The sequence below is a fragment of the Gobio gobio genome (assembly GCF_949357685.1).
Source record: "Gobio gobio genome assembly, chromosome: 4".
In the NCBI taxonomy this organism is placed as follows: Eukaryota; Metazoa; Chordata; class Actinopteri; order Cypriniformes; family Gobionidae; genus Gobio; species Gobio gobio.
The window spans coordinates 594,934-615,377 of NC_137100.1; the positions used below are offsets into that span (position 1 = coordinate 594,934).

General features: G+C 38.9%; 1 protein-coding gene across 1 annotated transcript in view; it reads right to left on the reverse strand.

Moving 5' to 3' along the window:
* Nucleotides 1-20,444, reverse strand: part of trabd2a (TraB domain containing 2A) — a 91,236-nt gene that overhangs the window by 58,605 nt on the left and 12,187 nt on the right. The window contains exon 2 of the mRNA XM_079814698.1: nt 1,841-2,401. Within this exon, the coding sequence (XP_079670824.1) occupies nt 1,841-2,401 (561 nt within the window). The remainder of the gene's footprint in view (nt 1-1,840; nt 2,402-20,444) is intronic.

The window sequence follows — 20,444 nt, forward strand, 5'->3', positions numbered from 1 at the left end:
ACCCTCAGCATGCGCTGACCCCGCTCTGTGACCCTCAGCATGCGCTGACCCCGCTCTGTGACCCTCAGCATGTGCTGACCCCGCTCTGTGACCCTCAGCATCTGCTGACCCCGCTCTGTGTGGCTGAGTTGCTGTTGTTCCCAATGCGTCTGCAGAACTAGAGCTGGAGTTTCACACCTGTGGCCATGATCTGAATAATGACTGTAGAACTAAAGCCGACTGGACTTGATAATAACTCTATTTAGGGGCCGACACCAACACGGCTCTGAGTCAGATTCAGACGCCAACCATTACGCTCAAATCACCGTTAATAACAGAAGACACTCCAGAAGAGGAGCGTTTGCACAGCTGACGCGAATCACACACTCTTTAGTGCACTACATGAAGAGCACTGAGAAACACTCGTTAGAGTTTCAGTGTTATGTTATAGACGGTTTCAATGGCAACAACATAAACAAACGTTCCTGCGCATGCGCGCTTTTGTGGCCCAAACGTAACTTCCGGTAGACGTCCACAAAGAATCAATAACAACAGAGGCTGCGTTATCTTTCTTATGCGCGATCATCTTTCATTTTAATTGGGCAGCATTATCTTAATTTACATGGTTTTATTGTTTCAGCATATTATAAATAATCTCCCATTTCTGTCTGCAATATAGAGTGGGGGAAACGCCCCCCTTAAAGGGTTAGTTCACCCAAAACTGTAAATTGTGTGATTAATGACTGAGCCTCATGTGGTTGGACACCCGTCAGACCTCCGTTCATCTTCAGACACAAATGAAGATATTTTAGTGTAAATCTGATGCTCTGAAAGGCCTCCATTGGCTCAACTTTACACTCTCAAGACCCTTAAAAGACACTAAAGACTAAAGTTACAAAGTCCATCTCACTACAGCGGCTCTACAATAACTTTATGAAGACGAGAATAGTTTCTGTGCGCAAAAAAACCCTAAATAACGACTTATATAGTGATGACGATTTCAAAACACGACATCATGAAGCTTCGAAGCGTTATGAATCAGTGAGTCGATTCAGCGGTTCAGAGCGTTATGAATCAGTGAGTAGAATCATGATTCGGATCGCTTGTCAAACTGCTGAAATTTGGCGATCCAAACTGCTGAATCGACTCACTGATTCATAACGCTCTGAACCGCTGAATCGACTCACTGATTCATAACGCTCCAAACCGCTGAATCGACTCACTGATTCATAACGCTCTGAACCACTGAATCGACTCACTGATTCATAACGCTCTGAACCGCTGAATCGACTCACTGATTCATAACGCTCTGAACCGCTGAATCGACTCACTGATTCATAACGCTCTGAACCACTGAATCGACTCACTGACTCATAACGCTCTGAACCGCTGAATCGACTCACTGATTCATAACGCTCTGAACCGCTGAATCGACTCACTGATTCATAACGCTCTGAACCGCTGAATCGACTCACTGATTCATAACGCTCTGAACCGCTGAATCGACTCACTGATTACCATACCATACCAACTTTATTTGTTAAGCACTTTACAACAACCATAGTTGACCAAAGTGCTGTACAGAAAAAACATATGTACAATAACTAACCACACAATAAAAGCATTCAAAGTAACAAATTAAATCAAGTAAATATAGTCGACATCTTACTAGGTGTCAAAAGCCAAAAAGAAAAGATGGGTTTTAAGAAGGGTTCATTAATGACACAATTTACATTTTTGGGTGAACTAACCCTTTAACTTCGGGCAAGGGGCGTAACCGTGGCAACCGCCCGATGAAACCGTCTATATCAGCCCCAAACCACTCATATGTAGTGATGGACTGAATGAAACACACACTCACCTGAGAGAAGTTGAGGCCGTTGAGAGGATGGCACTGCTCCTCCACCTTCTCCACGGCTCCGGTCCTCTTCTTCATCCGCTCGGCCTCCTGAGCCAGATACAGGTCCAGCACGGGCACGCCGCGGGTCTTGATGTCCGCCTCGGTCAGAGAGTTGACCATCAGCATGACCCACACGGGCCGCTTGCGCTCCCAGTTTCCGGCGATGGCGTTGAACAGGTAGTCGGCGTACAGGCCCTGGCCCCGCTGGTCCGGGGTCATCCAGGAGGGCAGCATGAGCTTGACGTACTCCAGGTGTCTCTTGAGCCGCCGGTAGATGTCCCGCGGCAGCACGTCCTGCAGGTTCTCCCCCTGGGGCAGCAGCTGGCAGCTGCTCAGAGCTGAGATGGTCAATGGGTCGGTCAGGTCCAGCTCGAAGTACACCACGCTGCTCTCCTGGAAGGCCTGCTTGGAGTTCTGGGGGATGAAGTCCCACACGCGGGTGTACGGGACGTGGATGGTGCCGTAGAAATACGAGGGCGGGTCTCGCTTTATCGTCCACAGGAAGGAGTTGAGCTCACTTTGCTGTCCGCGGAGAAACAGAGACTCATATGAGGATCTGATGATCAACACACAGTTATGATTATTATCAGTGTTCATATTTCAGTCCATCCAGAAAAACGTGATTATGCGTGATTTAATGCATAATCAGCTAAAGTCCGCATTTTTTCAAATACGCCGCACTTTCGCCCAAAATATGCGGGGCTAGCATGATTTCATAATCCCTGCATTTTCGTCGCAAAAAAGTCACATATATTGGCAGAAAGTTGAAAAATGTTCATTTACTTCACACAAGAGCCGCCATTTCCCCCTGTTGCCATGGGAACGTTTAGAAGTGACGTAATTACCCGACGCGAACGTCATCGAGAAGCTGCAAACCCCGTGGAGAAACCATAGATATCGCTGAAACTATAGATATCGCTGAAACTATAGATATCGCTGAAACTATAGATATCGCTGAAACTATAGATATCGCTGAAACCATAGATATCGCTGATATCGCTGAAACCATAGATATCGCTGAAACCATAGATATCGCTGAAACCATAGATATCGCTGAAACTATAGATATCACTGAAACCACAGATATCGCTGAAACTATAGATATCGCTGAAACCATAGATATCGCTGAAACCATAGATATCGCTGAAACCATAGATATCGCTGAAACTATAGATATCACTGAAACTATATATATCACTGAAACTATAGATATCGCTGAAACCATAGATATCGCTGAAACCATAGATATCACTGAAACCATAGATATCACTGAAACCATAGATATCGCTGAAACTATAGATATCGCTGAAACCATAGATATCGCTGAAACTATAGATATCGCTGAAACTATAGATATCGCTGAAACTATAGATATCGCTGAAACCATAGATATCGCTGAAACCATAGATATCACTGAAACCATAGATATCACTGAAACCATAGATATCGCTGAAACTATAGATATCGCTGAAACCATAGATATCACTGAAACCATAGATATCGCTGAAACTATAGATATCGCTGAAACCACAGATATCACTGAAACCATAGATATCGCTGAAACCATAGATATCACTGAAACCATAGATATCACTGAAACCATAGATATCGCTGAAACTATAGATATCGCAGAAACCATAGATATCACTGAAACCATAGATATCGCTGAAACCACAGATATCGCTGAAACCATAGATATCACTGAAACCATAGATATCACTGAAACCACAGATATCGCTGAAACTATAGATATCGCTGAAACCATAGATATCGCTGAAACCATAGATATCGCTGAAACCATAGATATCGCTGAAACTATAGATATCACTGAAACTATATATATCACTGAAACTATAGATATCGCTGAAACCACAGATATCGCTGAAACTATAGATATCGCTGAAACCATAGATATCGCTGAAACCATAGATATCGCTGAAACTATAGATATCGCTGAAACTATAGATATCGCTGAAACTATAGATATCGCTGAAACCATAGATATCGCTGAAACCATAGATATCACTGAAACCATAGATATCACTGAAACCATAGATATCGCTGAAACTATAGATATCGCTGAAACCATAGATATCACTGAAACCATAGATATCGCTGAAACTATAGATATCGCTGAAACCACAGATATCACTGAAACCATAGATATCGCTGAAACCATAGATATCACTGAAACCATAGATATCACTGAAACCATAGATATCGCTGAAACTATAGATATCGCAGAAACCATAGATATCACTGAAACCATAGATATCACTGAAACCACAGATATCACTGAAACCATAGATATCACTGAAACCATAGATATCACTGAAACCATAGATATCGCTGAAACTATAGATATCGCTGAAACCATAGATATCACTGAAACCATAGATATCGCTGAAACCATAGATATCACTGAAACCACAGATATCACTGAAACTATAGATATCGCTGAAACCATAGATATCACTGAAACCATAGATATCACTGAAACCACAGATATCACTGAAACCATAGATATCACTGAAACTATAGATATCGCTGAAACCACAGATATCACTGAAACCATAGATATCACTGAAACCACAGATATCACTGAAACCACAGATATCGCTGAAACCATAGATATCATTGAAACCATAGATATCACTGAAACCATAGATATCACTGAAACCACAGATATCACTGAAACTATAGATATCGCTGAAACCATAGATATCACTGAAACCATAGATATCACTGAAACCACAGATATCACTGAAACCACAGATATCGCTGAAACCATAGATATCACTGAAACTATAGATATCGCTGAAACCACAGATATCACTGAAACCATAGATATCACTGAAACCACAGATATCACTGAAACCACAGATATCGCTGAAACCATAGATATCATTGAAACCACAGATATCACTGAAACCACAGATATCGCTGAAACCATAGATATCATTGAAACCATAGATATCACTGAAACCACAGATATCACTGAAACCACAGATATCACTGAAACCACAGATATCACTGAAACCACAGATATCACTGAAACCATAGATATCATTGAAACCATAGATATCACTGAAACCACAGATATCGCTGAAACCATAGATATCATTGAAACCATAGATATCACTGAAACCACAGATATCACTGAAACCATAGATATCATTGAAACCATAGATATCACTGAAACCACAGATATCGCTGAAACCACAGATATCGCTGAAACCACAGATATCGCTGAAACCACAGATATCGCTGAAACCACAGATATCGCTGAAACCATAAATATCACTGAAACCACAGATATCACTGAAACTATAGATATCGCTGAAACCATAGATATTGCTGAAACCACAGATATCGCTGAAACCACAGATATCGCTGAAACCATAAATATCACTGAAACCACAGATATCACTGAAACTATAGATATCGCTGAAACCATAGATATCGCTGAAACCATAGATATCGCTGAAACCACAGATATCGCTGAAACCATAAATATCACTGAAACCACAGATATCACTGAAACTATAGATATCGCTGAAACCACAGATATCGCTGAAACCATAGATATCGCTGAAACCACAGATATCACTGAAACCACAGATATCACTGAAACCATAGATATCACTGAAACCATAGATATCGCTGAAACCACAGATATCACTGAAACCACAGATATCGCTGAAACCATAGATATCATTGAAACCATAGATATCGCTGAAACTATAGATATCGCTGAAACTATAGATATCGCTGAAACCATAGATATCACTGAAACCACAGATATCGCTGAAACCATAGATATCATTGAAACCATAGATATCACTGAAACCACAGATATCACTGAAACCACAGATATCACTGAAACCATAGATATCACTGAAACCATAGATATCATTGAAACCATAGATATCACTGAAACCACAGATATCGCTGAAACCACAGATATCACTGAAACCACAGATATCGCTGAAACCATAGATATCATTGAAACCATAGATATCACTGAAACCACAGATATCGCTGAAACCATAGATATCATTGAAACCATAGATATCGCTGAAACTATAGATATCGCTGAAACCATAGATATCGCTGAAACTATAGATATCACTGAAACCACAGATATCGCTGAAACTATAGATATCACTGAAACCACAGATATCGCTGAAACCATAGATATCATTGAAACCATAGATATCGCTGAAACCATAGATATCGCTGAAACTATAGATATCGCTGAAACCATAGATATCGCTGAAACCATAGATATCGCTGAAACTATAGATATCGCTGAAACTATAGATATCGCTGAAACTATAGATATCGCTGAAACTATAGATATCGCTGAAACCATAGATATCGCTGAAACTATAGATATCGCTGAAACTATAGATATCGCTGAAACCATAGATATCGCTGAAACTATAGATATCGCTGAAACCATAGATATCGCTGAAACTATAGATATCGCTGAAACCATAGATATCGCTGAAACTACTATAGATATCGCTGAAACCACAGATATCACTGAAACCATAGATATCGCTGAAACTACTATAGATATCGCTGAAACCACAGATATCACTGAAACCATAGATATCGCTGAAACTACTATAGATATCGCTGAAACCACAGATATCACTGAAACTATAGATATCGCTGAAACCATAGATATCGCTGAAACTACTATAGATATCGCTGAAACCATAGATATCGCTGAAACTACTATAGATATCGCTGAAACTACTATAGATATCGCTGAAACCACAGATATCACTGAAACCATAGATATCACTGAAACCACAGATATCACTGAAACCATAGATATCACTGAAACCATAGATATCACTGAAACCACAGATATCACTGAAACCATAGATATCACTGAAACCACAGATATCACTGAAACCATAGATATCACTGAAACTACTATAGATATCGCTGAAACCACAGATATCGCTGAAACCATAGATATCACTGAAACCATAGATATCGCTGAAACTATAGATATCGCTGAAACTATAGATATTGCTGAAACCACAGATATCGCTGAAACTATAGATATCGCTGAAACCATAGATATCGCTGAAACTACTATAGATATCGCTGAAACCATAGATATCACTGAAACCATAGATATCACTGAAACCACAGATATCACTGAAACCATAGATATCACTGAAACCATAGATATCACTGAAACCATAGATATCACTGAAACCATAGATATCGCTGAAACTATAGATATCACTGAAACTATAGATATCGCTGAAACCATAGATATCGCTGAAACTATAGATATCGCTGAAACCATAGATATCACTGAAACCATAGATATCACTGAAACCATAGATATCGCTGAAACCACAGATATCGCTGAAACCATAGATATCACTGAAACCATAGATATCGCTGAAACCATAGATATCGCTGAAACCACAGATATCGCTGAAACCACAGATATCGCTGAAACTATAGATATCACTGAAACCATAGATATCGCTGAAACCACAGATATCACTGAAACCACAGATATCGCTGAAACCATAGATATCACTGAAACCATAGATATCGCTGAAACCACAGATATCGCTGAAACCACAGATATCGCTGAAACTATAGATATCGCTGAAACCATAGATATCGCTGAAACCATAGATATCGCTGAAACCACAGATATCGCTGAAACCACAGATATCGCTGAAACTATAGATATCACTGAAACTACTATAGATATCGCTGAAACCACAGATATCACTGAAACCACAGATATCGCTGAAACCATAGATATCACTGAAACCACAGATATCGCTGAAACTATAGATATCACTGAAACTACTATAGATATCGCTGAAACCACAGATATCGCTGAAACCATAGATATCGCTGAAACCACAGATATCGCTGAAACCACAGATATCGCTGAAACCATAGATATCGCTGAAACCACAGATATCGCTGAAACCACAGATATCGCTGAAACTATAGATATCACTGAAACTACTATAGATATCGCTGAAACCACAGATATCGCTGAAACCACAGATATCGCTGAAACCACAGATATCGCTGAAACCATAGATATCACTGAAACCACAGATATCACTGAAACCACAGATATCGCTGAAACCATAGATATCACTGAAACCATAGATATCGCTGAAACCACAGATATCGCTGAAACCACAGATATCACTGAAACCACAGATATCGCTGAAACCACAGATATCGCTGAAACCATAGATATCACTGAAACCACAGATATCACTGAAACCACAGATATCGCTGAAACCATAGATATCACTGAAACCACAGATATCACTGAAACTATAGATATCGCTGAAACCATAGATATCACTGAAACCATAGATATCACTGAAACCACAGATATCACTGAAACCACAGATATCGCTGAAACCACAGATATCACTGAAACCATAGATATCACTGAAACTATAGATATCGCTGAAACCATAGATATCACTGAAACCATAGATATCACTGAAACCACAGATATCGCTGAAACCACAGATATCACTGAAACCACAGATATCGCTGAAACCACAGATATCGCTGAAACCACAGATATCGCTGAAACCACAGATATCACTGAAACCATAGATATCACTGAAACTATAGATATCGCTGAAACCATAGATATCGCTGAAACTATAGATATCGCTGAAACCATAGATATCACTGAAACCACAGATATCACTGAAACCATAGATATCGCTGAAACTATAGATATCACTGAAACCACAGATATCACTGAAACCATAGATATCGCTGAAACTATAGATATCGCTGAAACCATAGATATCACTGAAACCACAGATATCACTGAAACCATAGATATCGCTGAAACTATAGATATCGCTGAAACCATAGATATCACTGAAACCATAGATATCACTGAAACCATAGATATCACTGAAACCACAGATATCACTGAAACCATAGATATCACTGAAACCACAGATATCGCTGAAACCATAGATATCGCTGAAACTATAGATATCGCTGAAACCATAGATATCACTGAAACCACAGATATCACTGAAACCATAGATATCACTGAAACCATAGATATCACTGAAACCACAGATATCACTGAAACCATAGATATCACTGAAACCATAGATATCACTGAAACCACAGATATCACTGAAACCATAGATATCACTGAAACCATAGATATCACTGAAACCACAGATATCACTGAAACCATAGATATCACTGAAACCATAGATATCACTGAAACCACAGATATCACTGAAACCATAGATATCACTGAAACCATAGATATCACTGAAACCACAGATATCACTGAAACCATAGATATCACTGAAACCACAGATATCACTGAAACCACAGATATCACTGAAACCATAGATATCACTGAAACCATAGATATCGCTGAAACCACAGATATCACTGAAACTATAGATATCGCTGAAACCATAGATATCACTGAAACCACAGATATCACTGAAACTATAGATATCGCTGAAACCATAGATATCACTGAAACCACAGATATCACTGAAACCACAGATATCACTGAAACTATAGATATCGCTGAAACCACAGATATCACTGAAACCACAGATATCACTGAAACTATAGATATCGCTGAAACCATAGATATCACTGAAACCATAGATATCGCTGAAACCACAGATATCACTGAAACCATAGATATCACTGAAACTACAGATATCACTGAAACCACAGATATCACTGAAACCACAGATATCGCTGAAACCATAGATATCGCTGAAACCACAGATATCACTGAAACCACAGATATCGCTGAAACCATAGATATCGCTGAAACCATAGATATCACTGAAACTACAGATATCACTGAAACCACAGATATCACTGAAACCACAGATATCGCTGAAACCATAGATATCGCTGAAACCATAGATATCGCTGAAACCACAGATATCGCTGAAACCATAGATATCACTGAAACCATAGATATCACTGAAACCACAGATATCGCTGAAACTATAGATATCACTGAAACCACAGATATCACTGAAACCACAGATATCACTGAAACCACAGATATCACTGAAACCACAGATATCACTGAAACTATAGATATCGCTGAAACCATAGATATCACTGAAACCATAGATATCACTGAAACCACAGATATCGCTGAAACCACAGATATCACTGAAACCACAGATAGGGCCCTATGAAATCCGTTTTATTTTTTCCCAAATTCCGTTTTATTTTTTCCCAAATTCCGTTTTTTCCGTTTTAATTTTTGCTAATTCCTTTTTTTTTCCGTTTTAATTTTTGCAAATTCAGTTTTTTTTACCCTTAACTGTTATTTTAGTCGTAAAAAGAGTGTTTTTAATGTTAATATAATAGAACATAAAACATAAAATAGGAATGACAAACATCAAACAGGTAACAAACATCACATTTACTTTTCAGGACAAATACTGCAACATAACACTGCACTCTAAGCACTTCAAGTCACAACTAGATATTAGTGCTGTGAATTGATAATAAAAAAAACCCAGAATTAATTGAATTTTTTCTGTAATTAATCATGATTAATTGCAATTAAAAACATTGGAGTTTTTAATATTTTGATATTGTAATAATTTCAGTTACTCTCCAAATTAATTTAGAAACAATTTAAAGACAGCATATTTTAAATGTGTGTTGTAATGGCATCTTTTTATGAATGAAGGCCAGTATCACTGATATTAATGTCTATATGAAACATTGATGACGTTACATTACAGTATAACTGAAAGCTACCAATTTCACCATTTATTAGGCTTTAAAAAATAACTTTTAATTTAATTGAACTTAAAACAATCTTTACATAAACCCATTATAATAAATGTTATATTTACCTGTGGCCTTCCCTGTCAGGCATAGTCTACACAGAAATTGAATAAAGTTATCAACACCTTTCTTAACTGCATAAATAATAAGTGAAATATAGATGAATCATCATTAAAGCTACAATCTTCTGTTCCCGTTGTTCTTTGAACATTAATGACAGACATTATCAGTGCTCCTGTCACTTTAAGAACAGCCGCTTCTGAACATGATGTGGATAATGCTGCCTTCACGTGCTATCGGAAATTTGATGATTCCGACTTCTGAAGTCGTGATTACGAGCGCATTGCATTCAAGTTTCAAAATGTGAGGGCGTTCAGGTGCAATGTTTACCTAGGAAACTCGTATATTACGATAATTCCGAGAGCACGTGAAGGCAGCATAAGACGCGCTGATCCGCGCATCTCATTTTCTCTCAAGTTCATTTAAGGCATTATTTTCCATACAGTACATTGAAGTGCATTAAAAACAAGGCAAAATACAGCAAGCACTACCTGAGGGAACTGCTCGGCTCTGTACTGAGGGCGGTGTGAACGGGGCTTTAGCGTTGAGTTTCTTAACTTTTCCGCTGATGAAAGCAGAGCCGTGGTGAGCCGCTTCACCATACTTTCATTGTTTTGAAGGCGGAGCTGAAATGACGGGAGGGGTTGAGTCGCCCAGATTTGCTTCCCCCGGTCTGCATTTTCCCCAGACATACGTTCTTCTCCCACACAAAACCGCATTTCATTCCAAATATGTCAAATTCCGGGAAATTCCGCGTTAACAATAGATTCCGCGTTAATATGCCAATTCCGCGATTCCGTCCGCGATTCGGTGATCGCGGAAATCATAGGGCCCTACATAGATATCGCTGAAACCACAGATATCGCTGAAACCATAGATATCGCTGAAACCATAGATATCGCTGAAACTATAGATATCGCTGAAACCATAGATATCGCTGAAACCATAGATATCGCTGAAACCATAGATATCGCTGAAACCACAGATATCGCTGAAACCACAGATATCACTGAAACTATAGATATCACTGAAACCACAGATATCGCTGAAACCACAGATATCGCTGAAACCACAGATATCGCTGAAACCACAGATATCGCTGAAACCATAGATATCGCTGAAACCACAGATATCGCTGAAACCACAGATATCGCTGAAACCACAGATATCGCTGAAACCACAGATATCGCTGAAACCATAGATATCGCTGAAACCACAGATATCACTGAAACCACAGATATCGCTGAAACCACAGATATCGCTGAAACCACAGATATCGCTGAAACCACAGATATCACTGAAACCACAGATATCGCTGAAACCACAGATATCGCTGAAACCACAGATATCGCTGAAACCACAGATATCGCTGAAACCACAGATATCGCTGAAACCACAGATATCACTGAAACCACAGATATCACTGAAACCATAGATATCGCTGAAACCACAGATATCGCTGAAACCACAGATATCGCTGAAACCACAGATATCACTGAAACTATAGATATCGCTGAAACTATAGATATCACTGAAACCACAGATATCACTGAAACCACAGATATCACTGAAACCATAGATATCACTGAAACCACAGATATCACTGAAACTATAGATATCGCTGAAACCACAGATATCGCTGAAACCATAGATATCGCTGAAACCATAGATATCGCTGAAACCATAGATATCACTGAAACCACAGATATCACTGAAACCATAGATATCACTGAAACCACAGATATCGCTGAAACCACAGATATCGCTGAAACCACAGATATCACTGAAACTATAGATATCGCTGAAACTATAGATATCACTGAAACCATAGATATCACTGAAACCACAGATATCGCTGAAACCACAGATATCACTGAAACTATAGATATCGCTGAAACTATAGATATCACTGAAACCACAGATATCACTGAAACCACAGATATCACTGAAACCATAGATATCACTGAAACCACAGATATCACTGAAACTATAGATATCGCTGAAACCACAGATATCGCTGAAACCATAGATATCGCTGAAACCATAGATATCGCTGAAACCATAGATATCGCTGAAACCACAGATATCGCTGAAACCACAGATATCACTGAAACTATAGATATCACTGAAACCACAGATATCACTGAAACCACAGATATCACTGAAACCATAGATATCACTGAAACCACAGATATCACTGAAACCACAGATATCGCTGAAACCACAGATATCGCTGAAACCATAGATATCGCTGAAACCATAGATATCGCTGAAACCATAGATATCGCTGAAACCACAGATATCTCTGAAACCACAGATATCTCTGAAACCACAGATATCTCTGAAACCACAGATATCGCTGAAACCATAGATATCGCTGAAACTATAGATATCACTGAAACCACAGATATCGCTGAAACCATAGATATCGCTGAAACTATAGATATCACTGAAACCACAGATATCGCTGAAACCACAGATATCACTGAAACCACAGATATCACTGAAACCACAGATATCGCTGAAACCACAGATATCTCTGAAACCACAGATATCGCTGAAACCACAGATATCTCTGAAACCACAGATATCTCTGAAACCACAGATATCGCTGAAACCATAGATATCGCTGAAACTATAGATATCACTGAAACCACAGATATCGCTGAAACCACAGATATCGCTGAAACCATAGATATCGCTGAAACCATAGATATCGCTGAAACCATAGATATCGCTGAAACCATAGATATCGCTGAAACCACAGATATCTCTGAAACCACAGATATCGCTGAAACCATAGATATCGCTGAAACCACAGATATCTCTGAAACCATAGATATCGCTGAAACCACAGATATCGCTGAAACCATAGATATCGCTGAAACCATAGATATCACTGAAACTATAGATATCACTGAAACTATAGATATCACTGAAACCACAGATATCTCTGAAACCATAGATATCTCTGAAACCATAGAAATCGCTGAAACCATAGATATCGCTGAAACTATAGATATCGCTGAAACTATAGATATCGCTGAAACTATAGATATCGCTGAAACTATAGATATCGCTGAAACTATAGATATCATTGAAACCATAGATATCGCTGAAACCATAGATATCACTGAAACTACTATAGATATCGCTGAAACCATAGATATCGCTGAAACTACTATAGATATCGCTGAAACCATAGATATCACTGAAACTACTATAGATATCGCTGAAACCATAGATATCGCTGAAACTACTATAGATATCGCTGAAACCATAGATATCACTGAAACTACTATAGATATCGCTGAAACCATAGATATCACTGAAACTATAGATATCGCTGAAACTATAGATATCGCTGAAACCATAGATATCGCTGAAACTATAGATATCGCTGAAACCATAGATATCGCTGAAACTATAGATATCGCTGAAACCATAGATATCGCTGAAACTACTATAGATATCGCTGAAACCATAGATATCACTGAAACTACTATAGATATCGCTGAAACCATAGATATCGCTGAAACTACTATAGATATCGCTGAAACCATAGATATCACTGAAACTACTATAGATATCGCTGAAACCATAGATATCGCTGAAACCATAGATATCACTGAAACTACTATAGATATCGCTGAAACCATAGATATCACTGAAACTACTATAGATATCACTGAAACTACTATAGATATCGCTGAAACCATAGATATCGCTGAAACTACTATAGATATCGCTGAAACCATAGATATCGCTGAAACTACTATAGATATCGCTGAAACCATAGATATCACTGAAACTACTATAGATATCGCTGAAACCATAGATATCACTGAAACTACTATAGATATCGCTGAAACCATAGATATCGCTGAAACTACTATAGATATCGCTGAAACCACAGATATCACTGAAACCATAGATATCGCTGAAACTACTATAGATATCGCTGAAACCACAGATATCACTGAAACCATAGATATCGCTGAAACTACTATAGATATCGCTGAAACCACAGATATCACTGAAACTATAGATATCGCTGAAACCATAGATATCGCTGAAACTACTATAGATATCGCTGAAACCATAGATATCGCTGAAACTACTATAGATATCGCTGAAACTACTATAGATATCGCTGAAACCACAGATATCACTGAAACCATAGATATCACTGAAACCACAGATATCACTGAAACCATAGATATCGCTGAAACTATAGATATCGCTGAAACTATAGATATCGCTGAAACCATAGATATCGCTGAAACTATAGATATCGCTGAAACCATAGATATCGCTGAAACCATAGATATCACTGAAACCATAGATATCACTGAAACCACAGATATCACTGAAACCATAGATATCGCTGAAACCATAGATATCACTGAAACCACAGATATCACTGAAACCACAGATATCACTGAAACCACAGATATCACTGAAACCACAGATATCACTGAAACCACAGATATCGCTGAAACCATAGATATCACTGAAACCATAGATATCACTGAAACCATAGATATCACTGAAACCACAGATATCACTGAAACCATAGATATCGCTGAAACCATAGATATCACTGAAACCATAGATATCACTGAAACTATAGATATCGCTGAAACCATAGATATCGCTGAAACTATAGATATCACTGAAACCACAGATATCACTGAAACCATAGATATCACTGAAACCACAGATATCTCTGAAACCACAGATATCACTGAAACCATAGATATCGCTGAAACCATAGATATCACTGAAACCATAGATATCACTGAAACCATAGATATCGCTGAAACCATAGATATCGCTGAAACCATAGATATCACTGAAACCACAGATATCACTGAAACCATAGATATCACTGAAACCATAGATATCACTGAAACCATAGATATCACTGAAACCATAGATATCGCTGAAACCATAGATATCACTGAAACCACAGATATCACTGAAACCACAGATATCACTGAAACCATAGATATCGCTGAAACCATAGATATCACTGAAACCATAGATATCACTGAAACCATAGATATCACTGAAACCATAGATATCGCTGAAACCATAGATATCACTGAAACCACAGATATCACTGAAACCATAGATATCACTGAAACTATAGATATCACTGAAACCACAGATATCACTGAAACCATAGATATCACTGAAACCACAGATATCGCTGAAACCATAGATATCACTGAAACCATAGATATCACTGAAACCATAGATATCACTGAAACCATAGATATCACTGAAACCACAGATATCACTGAAACCACAGATATCGCTGAAACCACAGATATCACTGAAACCACAGATATCGCTGAAACCACAGATATCACTGAAACCACAGATATCACTGAAACCATAGATATCACTGAAACCACAGATATCGCTGAAACCATAGATATCACTGAAACCATAGATATCGCTGAAACCACAGATATCGCTGAAACCACAGATATCACTGAAACCATAGATATCACTGAAACCACAGATATCACTGAAACCATAGATATCGCTGAAACCACAGATATCACTGAAACCACAGATATCACTGAAACTATAGATATCGCTGAAACTATAGATATCGCTGAAACCACAGATATCACTGAAACCACAGATATCACTGAAACCATAGATATCACTGAAACCACAGATATCGCTGAAACCATAGATATCACTGAAACCATAGATATCGCTGAAACCACAGATATCGCTGAAACCACAGATATCACTGAAACCACAGATATCACTGAAACCACAGATATCGCTGAAACTATAGATATCGCTGAAACTATAGATATCGCTGAAACCATAGATATCACTGAAACCACAGATATCACTGAAACCACAGATAGGGCCCTATGAAATCCGTTTTATTTTTTCCCAAATTCCGTTTTATTTTTTCCCAAATTCCGTTTTTTCCGTTTTAATTTTTGCTAATTCCTTTTTTTTTTCGTTTTAATTTTTGCAAATTCAGTTTTTTTTACCCTTAACTGTTATTTTAGTCGTAAAAAGAGTGTTTTTAATGTTAATATAATAGAACATAAAACATAAAATAGGAATGACAAACATCAAACAGGTAACAAACATCACATTTACTTTTCAGGACAAATACTGCAACATAACACTGCACTCTAAGCACTTCAAGTCACAACTAGATATTAGTGCTGTGAATTGATAATAAAAAAAACCCAGAATTAATTGAATTTTTTCTGTAATTAATCATGATTAATTGCAATTAAAAACATTGGAGTTTTTAATATTTTGATATTGTAATAATTTCAGTTACTCTCCAAATTAATTTAGAAACAATTTAAAGACAGCATATTTTAAATGTGTGTTGTAATGGCATCTTTTTATGAATGAAGGCCAGTATCACTGATATTAATGTCTATATGAAACATTGATGACGTTACATTACAGTATAACTGAAAGCTACCAATTTCACCATTTATTAGGCTTTAAAAAATAACTTTTAATTTAATTGAACTTAAAACAATCTTTACATAAACCCATTATAATAAATGTTATATTTACCTGTTGCCTTCCCTGTCAGGCATAGTCTACACAGAAATTGAATAAAGTTATCAACACCTTTCTTAACTGCATAAATAATAAGTGAAATATAGATGAATCATCATTAAAGCTACAATCTTCTGTTCCCGTTGTTCTTTGAACATTAATGACAGACATTATCAGTGCTCCTGTCACTTTAAGAACAGCCGCTTCTGAACATGATGTGGATAATGCTGCCTTCACGTGCTATCGGAAATTTGATGATTCCGACTTCTGAAGTCGTGATTACGAGCGCATTGCATTCAAGTTTCAAAATGTGAGGGCGTTCAGGTGCAATGTTTACCTAGGAAACTCGTATATTACGATAATTCCGAGAGCACGTGAAGGCAGCATAAGACGCGCTGATCCGTGCATCTCATTTTCTCTCAAGTTCATTTAAGGCATTATTTTCCATACAGTACATTGAAGTGCATTAAAAACAAGGCAAAATACAGCAAGCACTACCTGAGGGAACTGCTCGGCTCTGTACTGAGGGCGGTGTGAACGGGGCTTTAGCGTTGAGTTTCTTAACTTTTCCGCTGATGAAAGCAGAGCCGTGGTGAGCCGCTTCACCATACTTTCATTGTTTTGAAGGCGGAGCTGAAATGACGGGAGGGGTTGAGTCGCCCAGATTTGCTTCCCCCGGTCTGCATTTTCCCCAGACATACGTTCTTCTCCCACACAAAACCGCATTTCATTCCAAATATGTCAAATTCCGGGAAATTCCGCGTTAACAATAGATTCCGCGTTAATATGCCAATTCCGCGATTCCGTCCGCGATTCGGTGATCGCGGAAATCATAGGGCCCTACATAGATATCGCTGAAACCACAGATATCGCTGAAACTATAGATATCGCTGAAACCATAGATATCGCTGAAACCATAGATATCGCTGAAACCATAGATATCGCTGAAACCACAGATATCGCTGAAACCACAGATATCGCTGAAACCATAGATATCGCTGAAACCACAGATATCACTGAAACCACAGATATCACTGAAACCACAGATATCGCTGAAACCACAGATATCGCTGAAACCACAGATATCGCTGAAACCACAGATATCACTGAAACCACAGATATCACTGAAACCACAGATATCGCTGAAACCACAGATATCGCTGAAACCACAGATATCGCTGAAACCACAGATATCGCTGAAACCACAGATATCGCTGAAACCATAGATATCGCTGAAACCACAGATATCGCTGAAACCACAGATATCGCTGAAACCACAGATATCGCTGAAACCATAGATATCGCTGAAACCACAGATATCGCTGAAACCACAGATATCACTGAAACCACAGATATCACTGAAACCACAGATATCACTGAAACCATAGATATCGCTGAAACCACAGATATCGCTGAAACCACAGATATCGCTGAAACCACAGATATCACTGAAACTATAGATATCGCTGAAACTATAGATATCACTGAAACCACAGATATCGCTGAAACCACAGATATCGCTGAAACCACAGATATCGCTGAAACCATAGATATCGCTGAAACCATAGATATCGCTGAAACCATAGATATCGCTGAAACCACAGATATCGCTGAAACCACAGATATCTCTGAAACCATAGATATCGCTGAAACCACAGATATCGCTGAAACTATAGATATAACTGAAACCATAGATATCGCTGAAACCACAGATATCGCTGAAACCATAGATATCGCTGAAACCACAGATATCGCTGAAACCATAGATATCGCTGAAACTATAGATATCACTGAAACCATAGATATCACTGAAACCATAGATATCACTGAAACCATAGATATCACTGAAACCACAGATATCACTGAAACCATAGATATCACTGAAACTATAGATATCGCTGAAACCATAGATATCGCTGAAACCATAGATATCACTGAAACCACAGATATCGCTGAAACCATAGATATCACTGAAACCATAGATATCGCTGAAACTATAGATATCGCTGAAACCATAGATATCGCTGAAACCACAGATATCACTGAAACCATAGATATCACTGAAACCATAGATATCACTGAAACCACAGATATCGCTGAAACCATAGATATCGCTGAAACTATAGATATCGCTGAAACCATAGATATCGCTGAAACTATAGATATCGCTGAAACTACTATAGATATCGCTGAAACCACAGATATCGCTGAAACTATAGAAACGTCTCAGGTTATGACTATAACCATAGTTCCCTGAGAAGGGAACGAAACACTGCGTCCACTAGGGACAGCTTTGGGAACGCCCACAGCGTGATAGCGTCTGATGCACGTATGTCAACTCAGCCAATGGCGAGAGTGAGCGTCACGGGCGGGTGACGTCACGTCCAGGAAAGGATAAATATACATCCGGTCCCATCGCACTTCAGCTAAACTGCCGAAGCAAGGGATCACAGGGATGCAGGGAGTATGGCAAAGGGACGCAGTGTTTCGTTCCCTTCTCAGGGAACTATGGTTATAGTCATAACCTGAGACGTTCCCTTTCGAGGGAACTTCACACTGCGTCCACTAGGGACAGCTTTGGGAACGAAATACCAAAACGCCATAATACCAAATGCCTGTCGTGTGAAACTGTGGCACATTCAAGACAGGAGCACTGAAGAACCTGGAGCACATTCCAGGTCAAGATCATAGTATCTCACAAACGTAAGAGGCGAGGACCAACCGGCCGCATCGCAGACTTCTTTGAGGGAAACCCCCGATACTAAGGCCTTAGAGGCCGCCATACTCCTAGTAGAGTGGGCTTTGACAGCTAAGGGACACTGCTGATCAGAAGACCCATAAGCCAGTGAGATAGCCTCGACTATCCACTTGCTCATTGTATGTTTGGACGCAGGGAGACCCCTGTTCTGAGGTCCAAAACAAACAAACAATTGATCCGCTTTCCTCCACAGGGCAGCTCTGTGGACATAAGCATCCAGTGCTCGCACTGGACATATAAGGTTCAATCTTTCCTGGTCTGGATTAACAAATGGAGGAGGACAGAGAGCCTGCAGCACTATAGGCCGTGGAACATTGGTTAACACCTTCGGAACATACC